Raw genomic sequence first — 22,610 nt, 5'->3', positions numbered from 1 at the left:
TCCTCTTCCACTGCTCTCTTGACTTTCCTTACATTGCCGCTCACATACTCTTTGAGAGTTCTTCTCCCTGACCATTCTTTGCACATTGGAAATCCTTGTGGTTTCATCCATAACTTCTTGATCTTTCTGCCCACTCTTCTTGAGTTTTCTCACCCATTTCTCCCCATTCCTGTAGTTGCTGCTGCAGCGTTTATGATGGTAAACACCTTTAACTCTGGATCTCCAGTCCACATCTCTGGCTAGAGGGCCAGGTGCATGTAAACCACAGCATGTCAACAATTCAGCTAACTTCGTCCCTTAGCCAGTGTTTCCTGTCACAGTGAATAAACCTGTCTGCCAAGTATTCGAGCTTGGTGCCCCAGTGGCACCTCTGGCTCTTCCTGTGCCCTTCCATCCCACATTCCCACGTCCCCATGCTGCCTTCCATGGCCTCCAGCATGCCCTGCTTCGGAACGCTGCTGCTGTGACTGTAATCTGGCTCTCCTTGTGGTCTGCCTACCATCCTTGTGGTGGCTTCCCCAGTCTGTTCCTCAGTCCGCCCATGGACATTACTGCAGTCATTTGTTTAGATAAGATTCTGTAGGGTGCGATGATTTTGGTGAGTTAGAGAACTGTATGCTGTGAGTATCTGACAAAAGTGTCTCATAGGTGTCTTGGGAAGACAAGGTGAAAGTATTTTATTTGTGATGTAGGTATCTGGTTGAAATTTCAGCAATTTGGGAAATATTTGATTATGCTGGCAATAGCTAACATGGTTCTAACTGTGTTAAACCGTCTAATACTCGCCCCATCCCGAGGTGATGCATGGGGAGCGGGAAAGGGAGAAGACCTGGGGGAGGTGGTAGAGGACGCTTACCCACAGTACTGGGAAAGGCAAGTCCTACATTACGGACAGGCTTTGACGTGGTCAGCTGAGTCCCTCAGGGCAGTGCCTTCCTCAAGGCTGTACAGCTGCTGAGGGGGAGAGCCCAAGCAGCGTGTTCCATTCCTGCTGAGTCCTTTTTTTTCCCCACAGGGCAAGTAGACTTGGACCTGCTGAGGTGCCAGCAGCTAAAGCTGTACATTCTGAAGGCGGGCCGTGCTCTGCTTTCCCACCAGGACCAGCTCAGGCAGATCTTGTCTCAGCCAGCTGTTCAGGAGGCCGCAGCTGCTCACACAGGTATCTTTTTAAGGAGCCCTTTTGAATCTGTCAGAAAGGCAGATACTCCAATAGGAAACAGGCAAGGGACATGAACAGGCAGTGCATAAAAGGGGAGGTACAGATGGCTTCTACATGTACAAGGAAGATGTGCAACCTGGCTAGTAATTGATGAAAAGTGATAGGCAAAGCCGGAGGGGATTTGGTGGGGAGGGAGGGAAAACAGTGCTCTACTGCCTCACTATTTAAAGTGCGGCCCAAGGACCAGTAACATTGATGGCACATAGGAACATGTAGAAATGTGGACTCTCAGGCCACACCCCAGAGCTAAGAAATCAGGATCTGCGTTTTTAAACAAGGCCCTAAGGTGGTTCATATGCACGTAAAGTGGCACTGCTCTAACACTTTGCCGGTGGGAATTTAAGTTGGTACAACCATTTAATGGGCATTTGAGGAAATGTTAGACGTCAGAATGCACACACACACATATCTGTATCTACTGTATATCCAGTGATTAGCAAGTCATCTTGTGGGAGTTTATCACATGAGAAGGCATGGAGATACGTGTTTACAGACGCTCATTATGGCTTTTTTGTTGGTATTGTTTTTGTGATGGAAACTGGAGATACCTAAATGCCCATTATTAAGGTGGGGTACCCATGCAGTGGAATACCATGGCGCCATTCACAATGATGATATATATGTATATGTTAATGCCATGGAAACTTGAAAATGATAAACAAAAAAGCTCATTGCTATGTATATCAGTTTGTAGATTCGCCGTAGATTCATTTGCTTACCAAAATAGTGACCGTAGAATTTCAGCTGACTTTATGTTCTGTGTACTCTTCTATATTACCTCAATTTTCTGGAATGAGTTCCTATCACTTTGAATAGAAAAAAAACCAAAGCTATGAAATATTTTTTGATTACCTATTATTGAGGGACAGTGTGTTAAATATTATGGGGAGCAAGATAGTCCTTGTTTATGATTTTTTACTCTCTGGGGTGAGGGTGGGGATAGAAAATGGACGCAGATGGCTCTGTCCAAGGTACGGGCCTGTGTGCTGTAAGACATGTGAGCACAGGTTCACAGGCGTCTGGGGGATGCTGGCAGCGGAGGGCTGGGGAGAGCAGCCTTGGAAGTGTGTGGCAGACCCTGGGTGCAGGGTACTGAGGCGTCTCCGTCCCGCGGGAGGAGACGGTAGGAGCACAGGCATAAGCAGTAAGTATGTGGGTCCTGAGCTTTGTAAGGAGCTCAGCGTTTATCGAGGACTATGGGGCTAAAGCTGGAGAGGTCAGTTGAAGTCATGTGATAGAGTGCCCTGACTACCAGAATGAGAGGTAAGGCTGACTGGGGAAGCTGTGGCAGCGCCTGTCATGACAAGGACTCGTGTTGAGGAAGACAAATACATATGCTAGTGAGTTATAGGAGTATTTGAAACAGGGAGATCATGGAGATGGGGGCAGTTGTGTCAAGTGATAAGGTGTCTTCCAGAGGAAGGCATGAAAAATGGAAAGAAGGTATCAGTAGACACTGTGATGGTGTAGTCTTTTCGATGATATCTTTTTGGAAAACTAGTGAAAAGTCAAAGATGGCTAATGTTTCAAGCTTGAGTTATAGGGAAAATAGGGAGGAGGGCTGTTGACAAAAATTAGAAAGTCCAGTGGAGCGTGGGGTGTTTCGTTTTGTTTCCTAGACTTAAGAGGGCATTATGAATTTAATTATAACATGCTGAGTATGAGGTAAATCTAATGAAAGTGCAGATTCATTCCGTATTAGACATTAGGGACCTTGAAGATAATCCACAGTGGTATTAGAAGATCAGGAACCAGAGCCCAGGGAATTGGATTGGCTGTTCTGTGGTCACCCCGATGAGGAGCTATGGCAGCACTGAATCAGGATTACCATCCCACGCTTGGGGCAGATCAAGGGCTCCAGATGGAGCCTGTCTAGAACAGGGCTTAAAAAATCCACCACAGCCACCTGTTTTACAAAGTTTTATGGGAACATAGCCGCACCTGCTTGTTTACATGTCATCTCTGGCCGCTTTCACACTTCAGTGGCAGAGTTGAGTAGCTGTGACAGACCCTGTGGTCGGTAAGCCTAAACTGTTTACTCTCTGGCACTTCGAGGCGATTTACAACCTCTGGTCTAGAGGATTAGTTGAAATTGTAAGCAAACCTGGCTATCAGTGGTCCCAGGGCAAACAAGAAGTGCCAGACACCTCACCCGAAGCTGCTCACATTACAACAAAAGACATCACCCTGACCACACGTCATGTTTGGAATTGGTGTCAGTTTATAGTCTGAACAAGGTTAACAGAAAAACCATTGCTAGAGATACAAACTTGGGAGTGTTCATAGAAGGGGTTTCTGGAGCAGTGAGTGAGCACCAAGATGGAGAAGGTTAAGAACTGGACCAAGGGCAGGAATCTGGGAGGTAGCTTTGGTTGGCTCTAAAGACACAGACAGATGAACTAAAGAAGGACTGAGGCCAAAAAGCAGGGAGTGGAAAAAGCCTTGAAGATTTTGGTTACCTGATGCTTGATGAGGTGGAAATCATACCTGGTTTAACATGCTCAATGCACTACCTTTTGTAGTAAGGAAATGTTTGCTGTTGAAAATGCGGTGTCATCCATATTTTGTTTTTAAATTCAGATGATGGAGCAGCTGCATCCCCTGACCTTGGGGACATGTCTCCTGAAGGGCCACAACCCCCAATGATCCTCTTGCAGCAGTTATTGGCCTCGGCCACCCAGCCATCTCCAGTGAAGGCCATATTTGACAAACAGGAGCTTGAGGTACAGTCAGTAGCCTTGGCAATTTTAATCCAGTGCATTAGATTGTGAACAACTTTTTTTCCTAGATGTGTATTTTCTTACGGATATAGTCTAATTTTAAATGATACGCCAAAATAATTCTTATGACTAGGTAGGTTTTAACCATGTTTGTCATAGAATATTACAATACTAGTTAGAGAATGAATGAGTTAAAGTTTAATCTTATTTAGAGTTTCTGTGAATTATCTGTAAAAATCAACTAGATTCAGCATTTGGGTTAATGCTCAAATATTCATGGAGGGATCTTTTTCCAGGAAATATTATTACTGAAAGAGCCCCGTTAGACCTAGGAATACGGCACTTGCTCATTTGTTTCACTCAGGCCAAAGCCTGTCTCAAGCATGCCTTGTTGCTGCCAGGCTCCCAGCCGACACCCTGTTTGGAGCATGTGCACTGCACTGCATACTCAGGGGTGGGGCTGCGGGCATGTTCCCGTAGAAGAGACTGACATCTGACCACGTCTAAGCACGATGGGAACTTTCATGGCCCACCACGTGGAGGACTAGATATTTTAAAAAATACTTCTTGCTTTGTACTACATCAGAAGTTCTGGACAAAATATCAAGAACAAAAACAAAACCTTGAGGGCTTCCCTGGTGGCGCGGTGGTTAAGAATCCGCCTGCCAATGCAGGGGACACGGGTTCGATCCCTGGTCCGGGAAGATCCCACATGCCGTGGAGCAACTAAGCCCGTGCGCCACAACTACTGAGCCTGCGCTCTAGAGCCCGTGAGCTGCAACTACTGAGTCCGCGTGCTGCAACTACTGAAGCCTGTGTGCCTAGAGCCCGTGCTCCGCAACAGGAGAAGCCACTGCAATGAGAAGCCCACGTATCTCAACTGAGAGTAGCCCCTACTCACTGCAAGTAGAGAAATCCCGCGTGCAGCAGCGAAGACCCAGCACAGCCAAAAATAAATAAATAAATTTAAAAAACACACACACAAAAACCAAAACCTTGAGTGCTCAATTTGGCAGGCAGACAATACCGTAGTAGAAATCTTCAGAGACTAAGACCCTGTGGGGAGCCAGGATCCAGAGTGAGCTAGGAAGCTGGTGGGGGGGGGCAAAGGGAGAAGGCAGGAAATGTTGGGCATGGGGGCAGCAGGAGAGGAGGGTGCCGGGCCTTCTCCAAGTAGGCCTGAATGCCAGCTACTCCTTAGGTCTGAAAACTTGAGATGGGAGATCAGGTGAAAGTTGCTGCAAGGCTGTGTTGCCAGTCACCTATCAGATAAAAACAGGACACTGAGCAATGAAGAGGGTGTTGGGCAGATGCACCCCAGAGCCATGCTGGGAGGTGCCCAGTGTTACGGGGAAAGATAAGACTCGGAGGAAACAAGGAGACCTGGAGTTGTCCTTTAAGAACCGGGAAGGGCTACTGTACCAGAGAGAGAGAGCTTCCATTGCTTTGCCTCCATTGATTCTGATGGAAATTCAGCTGACATTCTTATTGTTCTGTATGAAATGTCTTTCATTTCCTCTGGCTGCATTTAGTATTTTCTGGTTTTCTTTTTGTTTTCTGCAATTTGACTAAGTGTGCTTATGGTGTAGTTGGTTTTTCCCCCTTATACTCCTTGGGGTTTGCTTAAGTTACTTGTAGCTCTGACTTGACTTTTTTTTTTCCCCCCCACCAAATTTGGATACTATTGACTATGATATTTTTTCCTGTCCCGCTCTCTTTTGTTCTTTTCTAAGATTATTGCTGTAGTTTGCTAGATTATTAGTGAGTTTCTGTTATTTTTAAGTCTCTTGGTTAAATGGCTTGGTTAACTGTACTGAACTGTTTTAAAGGTCAGGGTGTGCTGCTTTATTGGGTCTAATCTGCTGTAAGCCACCCAAGAAATTCTTTATTTTATATTTTCAGATCTCATATTTCCATTTGGTTCATATTTTATAGTTTTATCGTTCTTGACAGTTCCCATCTCTTCACCCTTTATATCTATCTTTTACTGTATATTTTAAAACATATATCTGATTGTTATGTTAAATTTCTTATTTGCTAATTCCATTGCCTAGGCCACTTGTTGGTCTGCTACCAGTGGCAGTTTTTCTTCTGATTATTGATTCTGCTGCTTTACATATCTAAAAAAAATGTATTGTATTCTGGATGTTTTGGATATTATGTCGTTATGGGCTCTGGGTCTGTCACCTTCCTCTGGAGAATGAGGAATTTTATTTTTGTAGCTGGTTCAGTACCTGGTAGTTTTCCTCAGTCTAAGGAGACCTGTTTCTCGACTTTTTGGTGATGATTTATTTTTGTTTGGCCCTTAGTCCTGGTTCCTGGTCTCTAATTCTGTGGGATTTAGAATCTCTTCTGAGGTTTCAGTGGAGACCTTTACATCTTGAGCAACGTGCTGAAACTTGGTTGGACTGGGATGTCACACCGTCTCCCTAGCACTGGGCCTTCCAGCAGTTTCTTTTGGCTGGGTTCTTGAGTCTCACACACGCTCAGTTTTGCCGCCCGCCAAAGATTCGAGGGTAGACCGCATGTGCATTTTGTGGTTCTCCCTCACCTCTACTTGCTCTGGCAGGCCGCTGTCCAGTGACAGTGCCCCTGTTAGCGGCTTGCCTGTGGGCTTCCCTGTGGTCAAGGTTGCACCTGTTCCTGTTTTCTCCGGGACCTTCAAACAGTTTTTAAAAATATTTTGTCCAGAATTCATAATTATTATCACGGCAGAGGCTTAGTCCAGTTCCCTCTCCATTACCAGAACCAGAATCCCTAGTTCGATCTGGTTCTGAGTTGTAAGCTTTTAGGAAGCCTGTCACTTCCGAGTTATTTGGACTTCACAGCAAAACCCTAGGCTTTTGACACTTCCTAAGCACCGGAAGGCCCAACGGTGTCTTCTGTTTCCTCCGAATGCCTTCCACACGTGTTCAGTTAAAAAAAAAAAAAAAAAAAAGCAAGTCTCAGTGCTGTGAGAACAACTGAAGAGAAGGGGCCGAGAGCTGCAAGTGGACCAGGGGGGGAGGGCTCCCTGTCTGGAGGCAGGCAGTTCCCAGCTGCAGGCCACGGTGATGCATGTATTCATTGACTCACTGCAATTGGTTACCCAGTATTCTTTATTTCCCTCATTTTTTTTATACCGTGTTTAACCCCCAGACTGGCTTTTCTGCCTTTGAATAGTTGGGAGTTGATTTGGTGGCACACGAGAGGGTCCTGTGCCATCTCTGACCTGCGTGCAGAGGGAAGAAAGCGGGAGGCTGTGGGCACTGACCTGTCATGGGGAAGGGTGGGGGTCCCTTTCTCCCGCCCCATCAGGCCTCTCACCTGTGTTCGCTCGCTCAGCGTTCGGGGCTGCTGTGAAGTTTCCTCAGTGGACATTGATAATTAGCTCATTTACTAGGTAGACTCTGTGTGTACTGAAGCAGGAGTTACTTGACCATTGAATCTTTCCTCTGCATTCAACTACGAAAGTTGTCTTTGTTGTTTTTAAACATGTTTTATCCATTCATTTAAAAATACACATGTAAGCCAGGGCTTTCTATAGTTTTGTACTGTAGTTCATAGTAGTGGTCTGTACTTTCCATTTCCCTGGACTTCTCAGTCCCCTGATTTAGAAACCCCCACGCTCCGCTCTCATTTGCCCAGGCTGCCGCGTTGGCCGTGTGTCAGTGTCTGGCTGTGGAGTCTACTCACCCGTTGAGCCCTGTGTTTGAAGACTGCAGCTCCAGCGAGGCCACGACGCCTGTCCCTGTGCAGCGTGTTCGCCCAGTTAGAGCGAAGAAGCACAAGCAGTCTCCTGGTCCTGCTCTGCCTATTGTGGTTCAGCTCATGGAAATGGGGTTTCCTAGAAGGAACATCGAGTTTGCACTGAAGTCACTCACTGGCGCCTCTGGGAATGCTGCTGGCTTGCCAGGTACTGGGTTTTCCTTGTGGGTGTTGGACTTAATGTGCCCACCCATTTGTTTGTAGGCTTCCCGTGAAATGCTAACGTCAGAGGCCCCTCGGGGGGCAGGCGCTGTGGTCCTCACCGTGGTTGTGCTGTGTGTGCTTGCTCCTAGGCGTGGAAGCCTTGGTTGGGTGGCTGCTGGACCATGCTGACGTGCAGGTCACGGATCTCTCGGATGCAGACACGGGGTCTGACGAGTGTTCAGACGAGGAGGTGGTGGAGGATGTGGATGACACGGCCTATGCTGTGGTCAGTGCTCCCCTCACGCCCATCTGTCCTGAGCTCTGGATTCCTCTGCACCACTCCACGGGCCCCTCTGCGGTTCTGCTGGGCACGAGGCAAAGCTACGAAGTGCTGCCTGGGTTTTCTGTCTCTTAATTACTTTTAGCTTTAAGACAGACCCTTGTTCCAACATCTAATGATGTTGGGTAGCCATTAGAGAAGATCTTAATAAAAAATCATTATTTACAGGACACATTGACTTCTGATCTGAGCCAGTTGTTTTATGGGATTAATTTGGATATGGCTCAGAAATTTTCTATACTTTCAGCTTTTGAGATTTATTCTGCTTACAATCCTGTTGCTATTAGTCTCTTTTAAATGAAGAATTTTATAGTGAAAACATAGGATAATATTTTATACTTTCTTTTTTAATATTACAGATTTCACAAACTACTTTCTTTTTAAGTAGGTTTATCTGGTTCACCATTTAAAAAAATGTATTTGTCTTTTGTAGTCTACTGGTGCTGTTGTAACAGAGAGCCAGACGTATAAAAAGCGAGCTGATTTCCTGAGTAATGATGATTATGCTGTGTACGTGAGAGAGAATATTCAGGTGAGTAATTGTCTTAGGCTGGAACTTTGTTTAGGTTTTCATTCAGCAAATGTCTGAGCATCTCAGAAAGCCAGAGAGGGAGGGTGCAGCACCCAGCAGGGGAGGCCACTGTGGCTGCAGCAGAGGACGGGGGAGCAGAAGATGAGCAAGGGGTGGGGGGTGTACCAGAGCCAGAGAGCAAAAGGGGCTCGTCCGCAGTGACGTGGCGCACAGCCCTGTGCTTCTCGGTGACCCCCATTTCGGACACTTTTACAATCTGTTTTTGCTTTTTTAAAAAAAATGTTATTCTCATTGCCATCTAATTTTAAACATTTAGTTATGCTCTTTATGTAGTCCTTTCTAACCTTAAATCCTTTCTTTTCCTGTTTTAATTCTTCTGTTCTAGTTAGTATACTTCTGGGAAAATCCCAGAAATCATCTCATTTCTCAATGTAAATATGTCAACAATATGTATCGCTAATAGATAAAGGATTTTATTTTTAACATAACGACATTACTGTTACCTAGCATTGCCTAACAGAATAAACAATAATTCCTTACTATCATCTTATATCTAATGCTTGCTCAGATTTTCCCAATTTTCTCAAAAATGGCTTGTTATAGTCATTTTTTAAGAGTTGGATACGAACAAGATCACGCATCTCACATTTGGGTGATGTGTCTTTTTACCCTAGAACAGTTTCTCCCTCTTTTTTTCCTTTTCATGCCATTTATTTGTGGCTAAAATTACGTTGGCCCACATCTTCCTCCCTCTCCTCTGCACCTCCTGTAAAGTCAAAGTGAGGGCTGGAGGGTGAGCGGACTCAGGCTGCATCTTGGGAAAGAATGTATCGTACGGACCGACGTGCAGCATCACTTGTCGTCTACGCCATCCGTTCTCTATTAAATTGTCCATCTTGGCGCTTCAGTAGCCATTAATGTCATTATCTAGACCCATCAAGAAGGGTCCCACAATAGTGATTTTCTAAATTTGTCATCCCTTCCAAATTTATTAGCTGGAGTTCTGTTCGTTGAAGAAAACTTTCTTATCAACTCTGGTTGATAAACTATAATATAGTTTGTATACACAGAAAAGGCAGAATAAATGGTTGTTTTTTGTTTGTTTGCTTGTGTTATCAGTTTTCATAGTGGTGAATTGGTGCCCTGGTACTTAAAAAGATGACCAAGAACCTTTATTTTGCTTATTATCATTATGATGAATTTATTGGCTGTTATGGATTTGATGTGTTTCAGCCATTTTCCTTTTGGTCAGGTTGTTCTTTTGAGGGACCCGATTAATCTTGGATAGCTCCCTTGCTTGATGGCACGAGTTGATCCAAATTCATCTTGTATATTTCCTGCCCCAGACATCGAACCAGGCAGTTTTCTAAAGAGCCCTGGTTCCTTTTAGTGTAAAATGATTCTGAGAGCATGCTGGGGGGGTAGAGGAAATTTTTCTTAGGACTAGAGTAATACTACTTACAATTGATCATTTTACCTGTATACTGGACTGGATTTTTAACTTAATTTTAGGTGGGAATGATGGTTAGATGCTGTCGAACATACGAAGAAGTGTGTGAAGGAGATGTGGGCAAAGTTATCAAGTTGGATAGAGATGGATTACATGACCTCAATGTGCAGTGTGACTGGCAGCAGAAAGGAGGCACCTACTGGGTTAGGTATATTCATGTGGAACTTATAGGTGAGAACATTCTTCATTAAGTTCTTTTGTCTTTCTTAGTTAGATTCAGAGTTCCCAGAAATGAATGCTAATTATAGTTCATTTTTAAAATTGGAATCTCTAGGCTATCCTCCACCAAGCTCCCCTTCTCACATCAAGATTGGTGATAAAGTTCGCGTCAAAGCCTCAGTTACCACACCGAAGTACAAGTGGGGATCTGTGACTCATCAGAGTGCGGGGGTTGTGAAAGGTAATGTTCACCAGGCAAGAAAACTCCCAAGTGCCAGCTTTTCATCAGCTAATGTAACTTTTTATTTTTTCATTCAAGGGCAAGAAAAACAAGTGGAAAGCAAGCCTTATGATACGTAAATAGTGTTGTTTTGCTTTTCAGTGCTCTGTAGACCAGGAGTACACCTGTTGTTGGACAGAGTCAGATGTATTAACTCACTGCAACTTGGGAGGATGCATACCCTGGAAAATGGGGTGTCTCCATAAGTGGGTGTAACAAAGACTAATGGGGTTTGCATTGTGTATTTTGGGAGGGGTTCAAGGAATGGGGTAATTCTAAGAATCTTAATGAAGATTATTTAGAAGGAAGAACAATGGACTCACAGTGAGGTTATGATGAGCAAGGAAGCAGAGCAGCCAGGATGGGTTTGTGGTTTGGATTAGATTGAATGTGACCAGATATGTTAAAGAGTAGTTCTGGTTTTATCTCAGTCTGTTACAGTGTCAGGGTGGCCTTGTCTAATGTTGGGGTTCTGTAAACTTGTTCTGTCCATCCTTCTGCCAAATGGCTAGCTTCCTCAGTGTTCTTCTCTCTTTTCTCAATGCTGTGTAAGAATTTAGGACTAAATTTAAGAAATGGATGTGTGCAAATGTTACGAGTTAGCAACTGGAAACACAAAATTCTCCTCAGCTTATATTTAATCTGATATTCTTGAGATTTCAGATCAAACACATGGCATAGTTTAAAAGGTATACTGTGTCCATTTTAACAATTGCATGAGAAATGATCCAAGTATATGTGTGGTTTTATTTTATCTTTAAACTCCCTCAGTGCTATTTTTCTTCGTTTTTTCTTTTTCTTTCTTTTTTTTTTTTTAAAATATGTGCTGTGTTAGTTTTGTTTTTTTTTTAAACTTTTGGGTTTATTTATTTATTTATTTATTTATGGCTGTGTTGGGTCTTCGTTTCTGTGCGAGGGCTTTCTCTAGTTGCGGCAAGTGGGGGCCACTCTTCATCGCGGTGCGCCGCCCTCTCACTGTCGTGGCCCCTCTTGTTGCGGAGCGCAGGCTCAGTAAATTGTGGCTCACGGGCTTAGTTGCTCCGCGGCATGTGGGATCTTCCCAGACCAGGGCTCGAACCCGTGTCCCCTGCATGGCAGGCAGATTCTCAACCACTGCGCCACCAGGGAAGCCCTCTTTGTTTTTTCTTGTTTCAGTCTTGTAGAAAACTCTTACTGTCAAACAGCTTAGATTAGAAGTGGCTGCAATGGTGGTACAGGAGTGTTAGTATTTCTTAGGTTACATAAGAACAAATAAGCTATTTAACATTTTACTTTAACAGTTTTCTTTACTTAAGAGATTCTTCAAAGTTTTACAAATCAAAACAAAGATAAATTTAAATAATAACTTGGTTTAGAAGTTAATGTTTGGAGTAGCTTTCACCAAAGGGCAATAGATGTCTAAACGTTATTAATGTAATTTTTATTCCCTAAGATAACTGAATGGAGTTTTTGCTTGGCGTAATTAAACAAACCTTCTTATTGCGGAAAATTTCAAACATATACAGAAGTAGAGAATATAGTATACTGAGCTTCTGTGTACCCATCACCTGGCTTCAACAGTTGGTGAACTCCTGGCCAAAGTTGTTCATCCATGATCCCCTCCCTCCGTTATTTTGAAGCTAATCCCTGATTGACATCATGTGTTAGTTCATCCATAAGTATCTTAGTATGTCTCTCTAAAAGAGAAGTACTCTTTGTAAAACAGAAATAACTATAATATAATATCCCATAGCTAGGTATAGATTTAATTTTAATTTTAGGTTTTTATTGGTGACAAAGATGTTCCAGACAATTTCTATTCTGTCCTAGCTTTCAGTGCCAATGGAAAAGATGTTATTGTCGACTTTCCTCAGCAGTCTCACTGGACTGGGCTGTTATCAGAAATGGAGTTGGTACCTAGTATTCATCCTGGCGTTACGTGAGTTTTTATTTTTATATTGCTAGATTTGTTTGGGAGGGGTGGTTTTCTTTGGAATTAAATTTAATAAATGACCTCAGCTTTTTCTTTTCAACTCAATGGCTATTTTAAAAACAGGTGTGATGGCTGTCAGATGTTTCCCATCAATGGATCTAGATTCAAATGCAGAAACTGTGATGACTTTGATTTTTGTGAAACTTGTTTCAAAACCAGAAAACACAACACCAGGCATACATTTGGCAGAATAAATGAACCAGGTATAGTAGACTGGTTATGTTCTCTTTCATCAGACTTATGATTAATGAGATAATTATTGTGGAAACAAATGTACTTAACTTTGCTCTTTAAAGTTCGTATTTATATGGTGAGCACTGTACTGTGTGCACAGCAGGACAGGAAAGATGGTCCTACCCACTTGAGGAATTGCTGCTTTTTCTTCAAGCAAGGAGTGGTCACTGGAGCTAGAATAACAGGGTTTGTTTGCTTGTATTTCCATAAAGAACAGTAAAAGGATCTCAAGAAACTAGTAAACGTTTCGTTGGATGGGATGTGGGATTGGAGAGACGGAGAGTGAGTCTTTTTATTTGTATATCTTTTAGTATATATTTTTTTATTAAGGTAGAATATATACAACATAAAATTTGCCATTTTAATCACTCTTAAATGTACAATTAAGGGAATACTGCACACTGTCATCACTATCTATTTCAGAGACTTCTTCACCATTCCAAAATAGGAGTGTACCCAGTAAGCGATAATCCCCATTCTTCCCTCCCCCAACCCCTGGCAACCTCTAATCCACTTTCCATCTCTCTGAATTTGACAACCCTAGGTACCTCATGCATAAGTGGAACCACACAAAATTTGTGTTTTTGTGTGTCTGACTTCTTTCACCTTGCATTATTAGGTTTCCAAGGTTCATCCATGTTGTAGCATGTGTCAGAACTTCATTTCATGGCTGAGTAATAGTCCATTGTATGTGTATACCACATTTTGCTTATCCAGTCATCTCTTAATGGACATTTGGGTTATTTATACCTTTCAGCTATTGTGAATAATGTTGCTGTGAACATTGATGTACAAATCTGTTTGAGTCCCAATTTTCAAAACTAGGAGTAGAATTGCAGGGTCATTAGGTAGTTCTTTAACTTTTTGAAGAACCGCCAAAATGTTTTCCATACTGGCTGCACCATTTTACATTCCTACCAGCAATGTTTTTGCTGTTCCAGTTTTTCCACATCCTTACCAACATTTGTTATTTTCTTCTTCTTTTTTAAAATTATAGCCATCCTAATGGGTGCAAAATAGTATCTTGTGATTTTGATTTGAGTTTCCCTAATGACAAATGACATTGAGCCACTTTTCATATGCTTTTTGCCATTTGTATATCTTTTGCAGGGGGGCATGTCAATTCAATTTTAAAACTTTTGATATTGAGTTGTAGGAGTTCTTTATATATTGTGGACATTAAATCAGATATGTGATTTGCAAATATTTTATCCTATTCTGTGGGTTGTTTTTTCACTCTCTTGATGGGATTCTGTGATGCAGTTTTAAATTTTAATGAAATTTAATTTATTGTTTCTTTTGTTGCCTGTGCATTTGGTGTCATACTTACTTCTGGGTCAACTTTAGAAATCATTGCTTAAATCCAGAGTTGTGAAGATCAGCCCCTATGTTTATAAGAAGTTTATAGTTTTAACTTTAATTTAGGTCTTTGAACCACTTTGAGTTAATTTCTATGCATGGTATAATGTATAATTTCATTCTTTTACATGTGTATCCAGTTTTCCCAACACTATTTGTTAAAAAGACTGTCCTGTCACCATTGAATGGTCTTGGCAGCCTTTTTGAAAATCAGTTGACCATAGATGTGAGAGTTTTTTTTCTGGGCTCTTGATTCTATTCCATTGGTCTATTTGCCTATCCTTACATCAGTACCACACCATACACAGTGATTATGATAGCTTTTGTAGTAAGTTTTGAAATTGGGAAATGTGAATCCTCCAACTTTGTTCTATTTCAAGATTGTTTTGACTATTTGGTATCCCTTGGAAGTCAATATGAATTTTGGGATGGATTTTTCTGCATCTGTAAAAAACAGTATTTTGGTAGGAATTGCATTGACTCTGTATATCACTTTGGACAGAATTGTCAGTTGTCTTTCCATTTACTTAGATCTTCTTTAATTTCGTTCAGCAGTGTTTTGTGATTAGTGTATAAGTCTTAGGCGTTCTTGGTTAAATTTATTCCTAAGTGTTTATCTTTCATGCTATATTAAATTAAATTATTTTTCAAAATTTCCTTTTTGGAATATCTGTTGCTAGTGTATAGAAATATACACTACACACATACACTGCATGTTTTCAACACATTTTGTGTGTTGAATTTATATCCAGCAACTTTGCTGAATTCATTTATTAGCTCTGACAGGTTTTTTTGGTGGAGTCTTTAGGGTTTTCTGCATGTAAGATCATGTTGTCTGTGAACTGGGATAGTTTTACTTCTTCTTCTCCAATTTGGATACCTTATATTTCTTTTTCCTGTCTTATTGCTTCAGCTAGATCTTCCAGTACTACGTTGAAGAGAAGTGGCAAGGGCAGGCATCCTTGTCTTGTTCCTGGACTTAGCGGGGAAGCTTTCAGTCTTTAAGCACTGAATATAATGTTAGCTGTGGGTTTTTCATAAATAGCCTTTATCATGTTGAGGAAGTTCCTTTCTAGTCCTAATTTGTAATATTCTCTTATCTTTATGAAGGAAATCTGTAGAATCTGCAGAGCTGTCTCCTTTTCAAGGCTAACTTTGAATACTTTCCCGTTTTGTTTTGTTTTTGATCAGCCTGCCATGGGTTTATCAATTTTATTAGTCTTCTCAAAGAACCAGCTTTTGACTTTGAATTGCTGTCTCTCATATTTTTTTCATTTCTTTTTCCTATGGAATTTAGGTTTACGTTGATTCTGTGCCCCACCCCCGCCCCAAATGCTTAGTTCATTAATTTCTCACTTTCATATTTTCTAATATATGAACTTAAAATTGTAAATTTATCTTTAAGCATGGCTTAAGCTGTATCCTGTAATGCTGATATGTAATAATATCTCATAATCATTCATTTAAAAGTATTTTTAAAATTCCATTGGAATTATTTTCTTATTTTCATCGATTTTTAAATTTTCAACCGTGTCCGCATTTTCTACCTCTATATATTTATTGGTTTCTGCATTGCATTCAGATTGTGTATCCTGACTGATCTTCGGCATTTTTGGGGAAACTTTTGTATGATCGTAAGACTCAGCATATAATGGGATTTTACACATGTTTTATGCGTGCCTGAAAGAATGTCTCCTGCAGTTTTATGGTGAAGTTAGTGTTTGCTTAGTGTATCTTTTTCTAGCCTTTTACCTAAACTCAATATTTCAGTAATCTTGTGATTAGTCGAGGTTGTAGATAGTTTTGTTTTTTAAAAAAATTCCAACGTGATGATATTTGTCTCTTATTTGGATCATTTAGGTATTTATTTACATCAAAGGCAGTTACTGAAATATTTTTTTTTAATTGATCAACTTCTTAGTGGTTTTCTTTGTTGTTGTTCCGCCTGTTTTCTGTTCCCTTTTTTCTCCATTCCATCTTTCTTTGGACTGATAACGTTCTTTATTAGTTAGCGAACCACCACCTCCCCAACACACACACTTGGCTTAGAAGTTACACACGTTTAGTGTGTATTCATATACTATATGAGTAGTGTATGTTGTATACATTTTTGGTATTAGTAGTTACTCAAGATATTGTGACATCCTTTTTTGACTTATAAAATCTAATATTATTTAGTATTTTTACCCTCCTCCTAAGCAATGCAAGGACCTGAGATCCCTTTAACTTCATTAACCCTCATTGTGATTTAAATTACCATGTTTTTATTATTGTGTTTAAAAATTTTACACATGTAAATTTTAAACAATACAAGGCATATGATTGTTATTTTCTGTAATATTTGTCAAGATTTTTTTCACATACTTAATATTGTAGTTTTTTTTCTATTCCTTTTTGTGTGTTTCACTTTTCATCCATCATCATTTTTCTCCTGCCTAAAGAATGGCCCTTAATATTTTCTTTAATGCATCTCTGTGGTTATGAATTCTCTTTTTGTGTGTCTTTATTTCTCCTTTATTTTTGAAAAATATTTTTGCTGGGACTTTTCTTTCAGCACTTTAAAAATACTATTCCATTGTAATTTGGTTTATATTTTTTCTGCTGAAGTCAGGTGCAAATCTAGTTACTGTTCCATTAAAGCTGTTCAGTCTTTGTATTCCCCCTTAGCCTGCTTTTGAGGTACTCTTGTCTCTGTCTTACACAAATTTTACATGTGTGCACATATGTGTTTCTTTGTATTTATCTTTCTGTGGTTAGTAGAGCTTCTAATTAATTAATTTTCCAGGTTTTTTGAGCTTTAATTGACATATGACATTGTGTAAGTTTAAAGTGTTCAGTGTGATGATTTGGTACATATGTATTGCAAAATGATTACCACAGTAAGGTTGGTAGTTAACACATCCATCACCTCACATAATTACCCTTTTTTGTGTGTGTAGTAAGAACATTTAAGATCTTCTCTTCCAACTTTCAAAGTAGGTAGGGCTTTTAAAATCTGTGCCTTGATATCTTTTGTTGGTCTTGGGAAATTTTCCATCAGTCAATATTTCTTCCAGTATTATCGATGCCCTATTTTCTTTTCCTTCTTTTTTGGGGCTCCTCTTTCACCTGTTACTCTTATCTCTGTCTTTTAAGTTTTTCACCTTCTCATTTATGTTTTCTAAACTTTTGCTCTTCAGTTTTTCATTCTAGATATTTTTTACTAATTCTCTTTTCTCCTGAGTCTAGTCTGCTGGTAAACCTATTCATTGAATTTTTAATTTTAATTACTGTATTTAACAGTTCTAGTCTTTCTTTCTTTTTTTAAAAATAGTTTCCAATTCTCTGCTGAGATATTCAGTGTCTTTTCAAACATAGTGAGTATAGTTATTATAAAATTTGTATCTTATAACTCTAATATCTGGAGCCTCTTTGGGTCTCTTTCTATTGTCTGTCATTCTCATAGCTTTTAGTCATGTTTTCTTGTCTCATATTCCATCATGTACTGGACATTATGTTTAAAAAATTATTTCTGGAGTCAATTTGAGGCCTCAGATATTATCTTTCTCCAGGGATTGGAGGGGAGAGGGTTGATCTTCTAGGTAATTGGGGTAAGTAACTATGTGGGCTCACTTCAGTCCAGTTTCATTGATTGAGGTGATTTCATGCAGAGCTGCAAACTGAAAACAAACAGACAACCCTGCAGAGTTCACCCTTCCTCTAGGGGTTCTTCCTGTTGGGATCCCAGCCCAAAGTGTGAGTTTTTCTGTGGCCATCCCCTTCTTTCCTGGTGAGCTCTGGAGTCCAGTTCCTGGCCCCCTCCCCCTAGGAAGCCATCAGAAGTGTCATGTGTCCTCTTTAAGGTTCCCCTTAGAAACTGACAAATACACTGGGGAAAAGCAGCCTCTGATCCATGGGGCGCTCATCTCGACACCTTGCATCTCAGCCTTTCTCTGACTTTGGTCCCATAATTCTTTATCACCCTGTTAACTCTGCTACTTTCAAGATTTATTTATCTTTAAATGTTTTGTCTGCCTCTTCTAGTTGTCCTCAATGGGAGAGCTAGATGAATTTCCAGATTTACCATTAATGGAGGTAGAAACTTCACAAATTTGTTTTTGTTGCATTTATGAAAGGTTTTTTGATAAGAATGTTTTCTGTAAGCACAGTTACTGAACTTCCCCCTCCCCCCCCCCACCCCAGCTTATATGTATTGTTCTATCTGGAAATGTATCACTCTGTTGTTACTCAAGAGAGTCCAGTGGAATAAATCATAACATTATATGAACTTTATCTCATAAATTGGGGTTAAATACCTTGACTAGGTTTTTTTGAAGCCATTTTAGGTATTTATTAGCTCCTTTTAATTTGGAAACTTCCTATTTTCTTGAAGTAAGGAGCTCAACACTATGTAATATTTATTTCTTGGTTGTGAAGGTTCTGTCCCACAAGTATTAACACTGTTTGACCACCATTAAATAGGACAGTCTGCAATATTTTGTGGCCGTTCTGGAAAACAGCTGAAGCGCTCTCACAACAGTCAGCCAGGAATGCTGCTGGATAGCTGGGCGCGGATGGTGAAGAGCCTAAACGTGTCATCCTCTGTGAACCAGGCTTCCCGTCTCATTGACGGCAGCGAGCCCTGCTGGCAGTCCTCCGGCTCACAAGGAAAGGTAGTGCGCCATGGGGGCACTTCCAGAAACACTTCATTTAGATGGCTTTACCTTTTAGGGCTTCAGCACGAACTTTGAAAAACCTACTAAGTTATACTGTGATGGCACCTCTCAGTACTCATTTTGTGTTTTAGTTCATAATTACTTTAAAGTTGCAGAGTAATATGCCATCCAGCTTTTATTGTCAGAGATTTTTAAACAGTATAGGTAATAGATTTTATATAACTGATAGAGGGTATAATAGGGTTTGTTTTGTTTTGTTTTATTCCCCCGCATAAAATGTATGAGTTCAGATTCTGCTTCTGGTTAGAAGTTTTTCTAATATATCCTAACAAATATGTGTTTATCTTTGGAATGCTGTTTTATTCGCACTTACATATGGGTGTGCCTCATCTAGACATGCAAGTTAGACTTGGAGAAAGGTGCTTTCCCTCCACTTTGACTCTAGCGTTTTCTATAACCTACTCTTTGATGGGTATTAAGGGACCACCCTAGGTCAGGAGTCTATAAACACATGATTTCTGGGGCTTAGAGGGAGACATTCTTCTAATAAACAAGTAATGCAGTAGAATACTCTTGTTTCTGCCAGCTTAAAGGCAAGTTCTATCTCTCATGTGAAATTATATATTTTAAAAATCTCATTGAGAGTCAAGCTTTAGTGATACTTTCTAGCTAAAATATAGCTGAATTTTACTAAGAAGTCTCTTTTTTTTTTTTTTTTTTTTTTAAAGCATTGGATTCGTTTGGAGATTTTCCCAGATGTTCTTGTTCATAGATTAAAAATGATAGTGGATCCTGCTGACAGTAGTTACATGCCTTCCCTGGTTGTCGTGTCAGGTAATTGAATTACTTTACTCAAAAAGTATCTTCTGTCATATAGTAGAAACTCCTTTGTCTGATTCCTTTACCCCCTTTTTTCTTCCTAGGTGGAAATTCCCTAAATAACCTAATTGAATTAAAGACAATCAACATTAACCCCACTGACACCACAGTGTCCCTTCTGAATGACTCCACAGAGGTAAGTAGAGTCTCCATACTGTTCTTCATAGTGGCTGCACCAATTTACATTCCCACCAACAGTGCAGGAGGGTTCCCTTTTCTCCACACCCTCTCCAGCATTATTATTTGTAGACTTTTTAATGTTGGCCATTCTGACTGGTATGAGGTGATACCTCATTGTAGTTTTGATTTGCATTTCTCTAATTAGTGATATTGAGCATCTTTTCATGTGCCTGTTGGGCATCTGTATGTCTTCTTTGGAGAAATGTCTGTTTAGGCCTGCTGCCCATTTTTTGATTGGGTTGTTTGTTTTTTTGATACTGAGCTTCATGAGCTGTTTGTAGATTGTGGAGATGAATCCCTTATCAATTGCATCATTTGCAAATATTTTCTTCCATTCTGAGTGTTGTGTTTTTGTTTATGGTTTCCTTTGCTGTGCAAAGGCTTTTGAGTTTAATTAGGTTCCATTTGTTTATTTTTGTTTTTATTTCCATTACTCTAGGAGGTGGGTCAAAAAGGATCTTCCTGTGATTTATATCATAGAGTATTCTGCCTGTGTTTTCCTCTAAGAGTTTTATAATAATCCAGCCTTACATTTAGGTCTTTAATCCATTTTGAGTGTTTTTTGTGTATGGTGTTAGGAAGTGTTCTAATTTCGTGCTTTTACATGTAGCTGTCCAGTTTTCCCAGCACACACTTACTGAAGAGACTGTCTTTTCTCTATTGTCTATTCTTGCCTCCTTTGTCAAAGATAAGGTGACCATATGGGCGTGGGTTAATCTCTGGGCTTTCTCTCCTGTTCCATTGATCTGTATTTCTGTTTTTGTGCCAGTACCATACTGTCTTGATGACTGTAGCTTTGTAGTATAGTCTGAAGTCAGGGATCCCGATTCCTCCAGCTCTGTTTTTCTTTCTCAAGATTGCTTTGGCTTTCGGGGTCTTTTGTGTCTACATACAAATTAAAAAATTTTTTTGTTCTAGTTTTGTGAAAAATGCCATTGGTAATTTGATAGGGATTGCATTGATACTGTAGATTGCCTGGGGTAGTATAGTCATTTTCACAATATTGATTCTTCCAGTCTAAGAACATGGTGTATCTTTCCATCTGTTTGTGTCGTCTTCTGTTTCCTGCATTAGCATCTTATAGTTTTCTGAGTACAGTAAGTCCCCTACATACGAACCTTCAAGATGCGAACTTTCAAAGATGAGAACGTGTGTTCACATGTCCAGTCATGTAAGTTAGTTCACGTGTCTGGCGTACATTGTCATGTGGGTGCATCCTCTACAAGTGGTTGTGTTTTTGTGTACTTTACTGTACAGTACTGTATAGAGTACAGTAGTACAGTATCTTTATTTCAAGCCCAGGATGGGCTTTATGGCCTTTATTATGTTGAGGTATGTTCCCTCTATGCCCACTTTCTGGAGAGTTTTCTTCTTTTTTTTTTTTTTAATTAATTAATTTATTTATTTATGACTGTGTTGGGTCTTCGTTTCTGTGCGAGGGCTTTCTCTAGTTGTGGCAAGCGGGGGCCACTCTTCATCACGGTGCACGGGCCTTTCACTATCGCGGCCTCTCTTGTTGCGGAGCACAGGCTCCAGATGCGCAGGCTCAGTAATTGTGGCTCACGGGCCCAGTTGCTCCGCGGCATGTAGGATCTTCCCAGACCAGGGCTTGAACCCGTGTCCCCTGCATTGGCAGGCAGATTCTCAACCACTGTGCCACCAGGGAAGCCCCTGGAGAGTTTTTATCATAAATGGGTGTTGAATTTTGTCAAAAGCTTTTTCTGCATCCAGTGAGATGATAATATGGTTTTTATTCTTCAATTTGTTAACGTGGTGTATCACACTGATTTGTGGATACTGAAAAATCCTTGCATCCCTGGGATAATCCTACTTGATGATGGTGTATGATCCTTTTAATGTACTGTTGGATTTGGTTTGCCAATATTTTGTTGGGGATTTTTTTTTAAAAAATATTTATTTATTTATTTGGTTGAGTCAGGTCTTACTTGCAGCAGTCAGGCTCCTTAGTTGCAGCAGGCAGGCTGCTTAGTTGTGGTTCGAGGGCTTCTTAGTTGTGGCTCGCCAGCTCCTTAGTTGCGGTACATGGGCTCCTTAGTTGCAGCAGGTGGGCTCCTTCAGTTGAGCCTCACAGGCTCCTTAGTTGCGGTTCACCAGCTGCTTAGTTGCAGCATGCATGTGAGATCTAGTTCCCTGACCAGGGATCAAACCCAGGCCCCCTGCATTGGGAGCACGGAGTCTTAACCACCGCACCATCAGGGAGGCCACGCATTGAGGATTTTTGTGTCTATGTTCTTCAGTGATAATTGCCCTGTAAATTTTCTTTTCTTTCTTTCTTTTCTTTTTTTTTGTGTGTGTGTGTGTGATATCTTTGTCTGGTTTTGCTATCAGGGTGATGGTGGCTTCATAGAATGAGTTTGGGAATGTTCCTTCCTCTGCAGTTTTTTTTTGCATTAGTTTCAGAAGGATAGGTGTTAACTCTTCTCTAAATGTTTGGTAGAATTCACCTGTGAAGCCATCTGGTCCTGGACTTTTGATTGTTGCAAGTTTTAAAATCACAGATTCAGCACATAATTAACTGAAAAGCTTTTGCACAGCAAAGGATACCCTGGAGAAAATGAAAAGACAACCTGTTGAATGGGAGAAAAAAAATTGAAATGATATGACTGATAAGGGATTAATATACAGCATATATAAACAGCTCATACAACACAACAGCAAA

At 40.6% G+C, this 22,610-nt stretch overlaps 1 protein-coding gene across 8 annotated transcripts in view; it reads left to right on the top strand.

The window, feature by feature from the left end:
• The window catches only part of HERC2 (HECT and RLD domain containing E3 ubiquitin protein ligase 2), a 224,880-nt gene that overhangs the window by 120,005 nt on the left and 82,265 nt on the right, over positions 1-22,610 (top strand). For all 8 annotated transcript variants that reach the window (XM_082395462.1, XM_082395465.1, XM_082395464.1 and 5 more), the window contains 12 exons: positions 1,016-1,159; positions 3,800-3,942; positions 7,567-7,834; positions 7,980-8,116; positions 8,604-8,702; positions 10,215-10,383; positions 10,487-10,612; positions 12,461-12,569; positions 12,687-12,826; positions 18,678-18,868; positions 19,600-19,705; positions 19,795-19,886. In XM_082395462.1, coding sequence (XP_082251588.1) covers positions 1,016-1,159; positions 3,800-3,942; positions 7,567-7,834; positions 7,980-8,116; positions 8,604-8,702; positions 10,215-10,383; positions 10,487-10,612; positions 12,461-12,569; positions 12,687-12,826; positions 18,678-18,868; positions 19,600-19,705; positions 19,795-19,886 — 1,724 coding nt within the window. The remainder of the gene's footprint in view (positions 1-1,015; positions 1,160-3,799; positions 3,943-7,566; positions 7,835-7,979; positions 8,117-8,603; positions 8,703-10,214; positions 10,384-10,486; positions 10,613-12,460; positions 12,570-12,686; positions 12,827-18,677; positions 18,869-19,599; positions 19,706-19,794; positions 19,887-22,610) is intronic.

This window comes from Balaenoptera borealis, assembly GCF_965194805.1.
Source record: "Balaenoptera borealis genome assembly, chromosome: 6".
Taxonomy (NCBI): domain Eukaryota; kingdom Metazoa; phylum Chordata; class Mammalia; order Artiodactyla; family Balaenopteridae; genus Balaenoptera; species Balaenoptera borealis.
The sequence above is the reverse complement of the archived record's forward strand: the minus strand, read 5'-3'. Positions and strand labels throughout refer to the sequence as shown.